The 3441-nt window shown below is 53.3% G+C and overlaps 1 protein-coding gene across 1 annotated transcript in view; it reads right to left on the bottom strand.

Moving 5' to 3' along the window:
* Positions 1 to 225: 225 nt before the first annotated feature.
* The window catches only part of LOC103925930 (embryonic pepsinogen-like), a 3774-nt gene continuing 558 nt past the window's right edge, over positions 226 to 3441 (bottom strand). Inside the window, exons 2-9 of the mRNA XM_009334733.1 lie at position 3441; positions 3012 to 3137; positions 2426 to 2544; positions 2115 to 2314; positions 1548 to 1661; positions 907 to 1051; positions 550 to 648; positions 226 to 363 (exon numbers count right to left, since the gene is read on the bottom strand). The exon at position 3441 is cut by the window's right edge and continues 154 nt beyond it. Coding sequence (XP_009333008.1) covers positions 226 to 363; positions 550 to 648; positions 907 to 1051; positions 1548 to 1661; positions 2115 to 2314; positions 2426 to 2544; positions 3012 to 3137; position 3441 — 942 coding nt within the window. The remainder of the gene's footprint in view (positions 364 to 549; positions 649 to 906; positions 1052 to 1547; positions 1662 to 2114; positions 2315 to 2425; positions 2545 to 3011; positions 3138 to 3440) is intronic.

Below are 3441 nucleotides of genomic sequence, written 5' to 3'. Positions count from 1 at the left end.
TTGACCAAATGCTCCTTAGCCTCCACGAAGCAGCAAGTGTATGACAGCTCCTTCCTAATTCCTGCCATTTTATCACAAATAAATATGCAGCCACCAACTCTGAACCATCAACGCTTTATTCGTGTGTGAGCGAGAGATTCCCTGAGGATCTCTTCCTACACCAAAAGACATGGTTGTGGTCTAGTTGCGTGATGAAACCACAGCACTGCTGGCATTGTGGTGGATCTAAATAGCCTTAGCCAGTCCAACGCGGTTGTTGGCCCGGTCAAAGATGCTGTAATACACCCTGATGAAGACATCTCCCAAGATCCAGAGGTCCCCAGAGGTGTTCTGGAAGCTGCTGCTGCAAGGTCCTTGGTCGTTCTGCATTTGAGCAAGAGAAGGCAAGTGGGGGAAAAGTGGGGAATCTTTTCTTGCATTGCTCTGGAGGCCCATGGCCATCCATCTCCTGTCTCCCATGGGAATGGGAGAAGCCAAGGTGACCATTGGAGAAAGTAGAAGGACCTTGAGAGAGGCTCCTGAAACCAGGACCACCTGGTTCCCCCTTACCTGCTCAATGTAAGCCAAGGCAGGCACAGGATACTGAACCCCATCGATGACAAAGATGACATCGGGCATGGCAGAAATGGAGCTGCAGTTCACGTTGTACTGCAGAGAGCAGAGCAAAGAGGCTCTTAGGTGGAAAACATGTTCACAGGGTGAGGAGTGAAGGGTTTTGACTTCACCGGTATAAACTAGAAACTAGGAGTGTCTCATGGTGATCTCTACTGGAGGTATCAGAGGAGCCGGGCTGGTTTGCCATGAGCAGAGATGCAGTTTCCCTGTGCATGAAAGCAGGCTTGGCGCTGGGCTCGGCAGTGCCAGGCTGCCTCCAGGGCAAGCAGAGCAAGCCATGGGTGCTCTTACCTCTCCGTACGTGTCCTGCCAGGCCCCGACCGCGCTCTGGATGTTACTAATGCCGGAGGGTGGCCCAGCTACAGGGGAAGTGCCAGTGTCGACGATGGCTTTGCAGCCACCACTCCATGCAATCTCCTGGCTGTTCACGATGATGCTGGGGGGACAGACAAAGCACGGGGCCATTAAATAACCAGCTGGATCTTAGTGATGTTTTCGAACTTCTTTTATAAGAGTTAAGGCTGGGTAACCCAAAGTGAGCCTTTTGCTTCTTCGAGTTTGCAATGCCAGCTGGTACCACAGCCCCTATTGCACACATGGGCACTGAAGCACTGAACACAACCCAGCAGTTGGGACCCAACTGAGCCAAACAAAGTAGGTTTTGGACCATCATTTTGCTCTGCTCATCACCAAAAACATCCCCAAGAGCACAGGCTTTGTGCAGAGAAGAACTAGGCTGTGTCACAGGCACAAAGCATCCCCGTTTTGGGTAGCAGTTACCAAAGTACTATGGATTTTGGCCCCTTAACTTCTGCATCCCATAGCCATGGGGTGTTAGATGCCAGTGGAAAGCTTCTGATGTTGATGGGTCCAAGGTGTCTTTAGAAATGACGGTTAGAAATGAACATAGACCAGCAGAGCTGTTTTGTTACCTGTCCATGGAGATCTGCCAGTAACCTTGGTAAGAGACAGCGATCCAGTTGATGGAGCCGGTGAAATAAGACTCATCAATTCCCCCAAAGATGACCACACTCCCTGTTGTCTCGCTGGATGATGCAGAAAAGAAAAACAGTGGCGGGTTTGCCATGTGGCTTCAGTGCAGGTAGCTTAAAACAGCAGGGCTGTGTCCCCCACGGGGTGAGATGCTGCTTGCAATGCCATGGTCGCATCCGCTCCCCTCCTCATTATAGAGCATCAGCGAGGCGGTGGTGCAACAGCAGTGTGTGCCGGGTCCTCTGGACCCAGAAAAAAGGGAAAAAGGGGGCCATGGTGGAAGCACGTGGCTGGAAACTAGAGAGGTTTCCCCGCAAGCCGTAAGATCCCCAGTAAGTCTGGTGGCCACCTGCTACGAGCCCCCCCAGCCTTTGGATGTCAGGCCACAGAGACGACAGCCGGATGGCAGCAGTGACAGTGGAGGAGCTGGAGCCACCAGCAAATGCAATGATCTGCATGAGATGTATCTGCTATCTTCCCCAGCCCTTGAGACCCACATGGCTTACCGGGACAGATAGACTGAAAAGAGGTTCTCCTCCAGCAAACTTTCATTCACCAAGTTATCAAACACTGGCATGATCCCATCAGCAGCCAGATTTGGGTAGCCCAAGCCCAGGATCCCATCAAATTTGACATGGACAAAGAATTGGCCGGGCTCGGTGGTGCTCAAGCCGAAGAGCTGGTTGGTGTCCACCAGAGATGCAACCTAGGGACAGGGAAGATGCCGTAAGATCTGGATCAGGCACTGCAATATTGATGTTAATCGGGTGGAGAAGGCACAAAGGACCCCCGCTGGAAATGCCGTCGTGACACTCACGGTGATGGTGTCGGAGCCCACGATGCCCTCCATGTCGCCGGTGCCATACTGAATAGACAAGTTCTGCCCTGTGCTTTTGTAGGTGGAGGACTGCGATGGGTTAAACATCTGATGGTTTTCTAGAAGGTAAGTGGGAAAATCAGAAACGAAGCCTTTCAGCAAGGCTGGGCTGTAAGGGAAGCGTGGGAGGAGGAGCCCTGCTGAATTGCTGTTTAGACCTGCCATTTATTATCCTTCCTTTCAGGAGCAATTTAGCTGTGAGCATTTGCTGTACGTCCCTGCCCCTCCTCCAGCAACCAGGGATCCGCAGGAAATCCCATCACCCCCTTTGGACAGATGGGGAAACTGAGGCACTAAGCACTAAGCACATCACCCTGTGGAATACAACACTGAGTAGGTCCTACACCCCAAATACTCATCTCTCCAGTGCGTTTCACAGGTGCTATGGACCCAGCACCACGGAATCTGCTCGTTGCACGGGCTGGGCGGCCCCTGCCAATGTCAACCCAATCTTTGGGCTTAAGCCCAGGACGTGCTGCTGGCCCCAGCTCTGCCAAAACAGAGATCCCTGCCCGCCCCTACTTACGGCAAGCCAGGCTGGTGCAGGAGATAGAGGGAACCCAGAGGTTGGAGGAGCCGGTGTCGAAGACCACGGTGAAGTCCTGCGGTGGGGTGCCGATGGAGATGGTCCCGTAGTACTCCATCTGCAGGGCAGCAGGACCAAGGGTTGCTTTTAGGGCACGAAACCAAACCTGGAGCTTCCCCAGGCTTTCAGCCTTCATGGTCCCCTTCTTTATGGGGACACCTTGCTTCCAGCAGAGCTGCTGGGGGGACATTTCAGTGTCCTGGCTCTGTCCAGGGCCACCAGTATGGGCAGGAAGGGGCAAAGGATGTGAGCTGAAGGCTTTGGGGTAAAAGGATTCAGGTTTGGTCCATGCACAGCACAGACATGGGGATGGGCGTCCCACAAACCACCCCAGGGCTACGCCGCCGGGGGACAAAGCCAACACTCACGT

This window comes from Pygoscelis adeliae, unplaced genomic scaffold (assembly GCF_000699105.1).
Source record: "Pygoscelis adeliae isolate BGI_AS28 unplaced genomic scaffold, ASM69910v1 Scaffold482, whole genome shotgun sequence".
NCBI lineage: Eukaryota > Metazoa > Chordata > Aves > Sphenisciformes > Spheniscidae > Pygoscelis > Pygoscelis adeliae.
The sequence above is the reverse complement of the archived record's forward strand: the minus strand, read 5'-3'. Positions and strand labels throughout refer to the sequence as shown.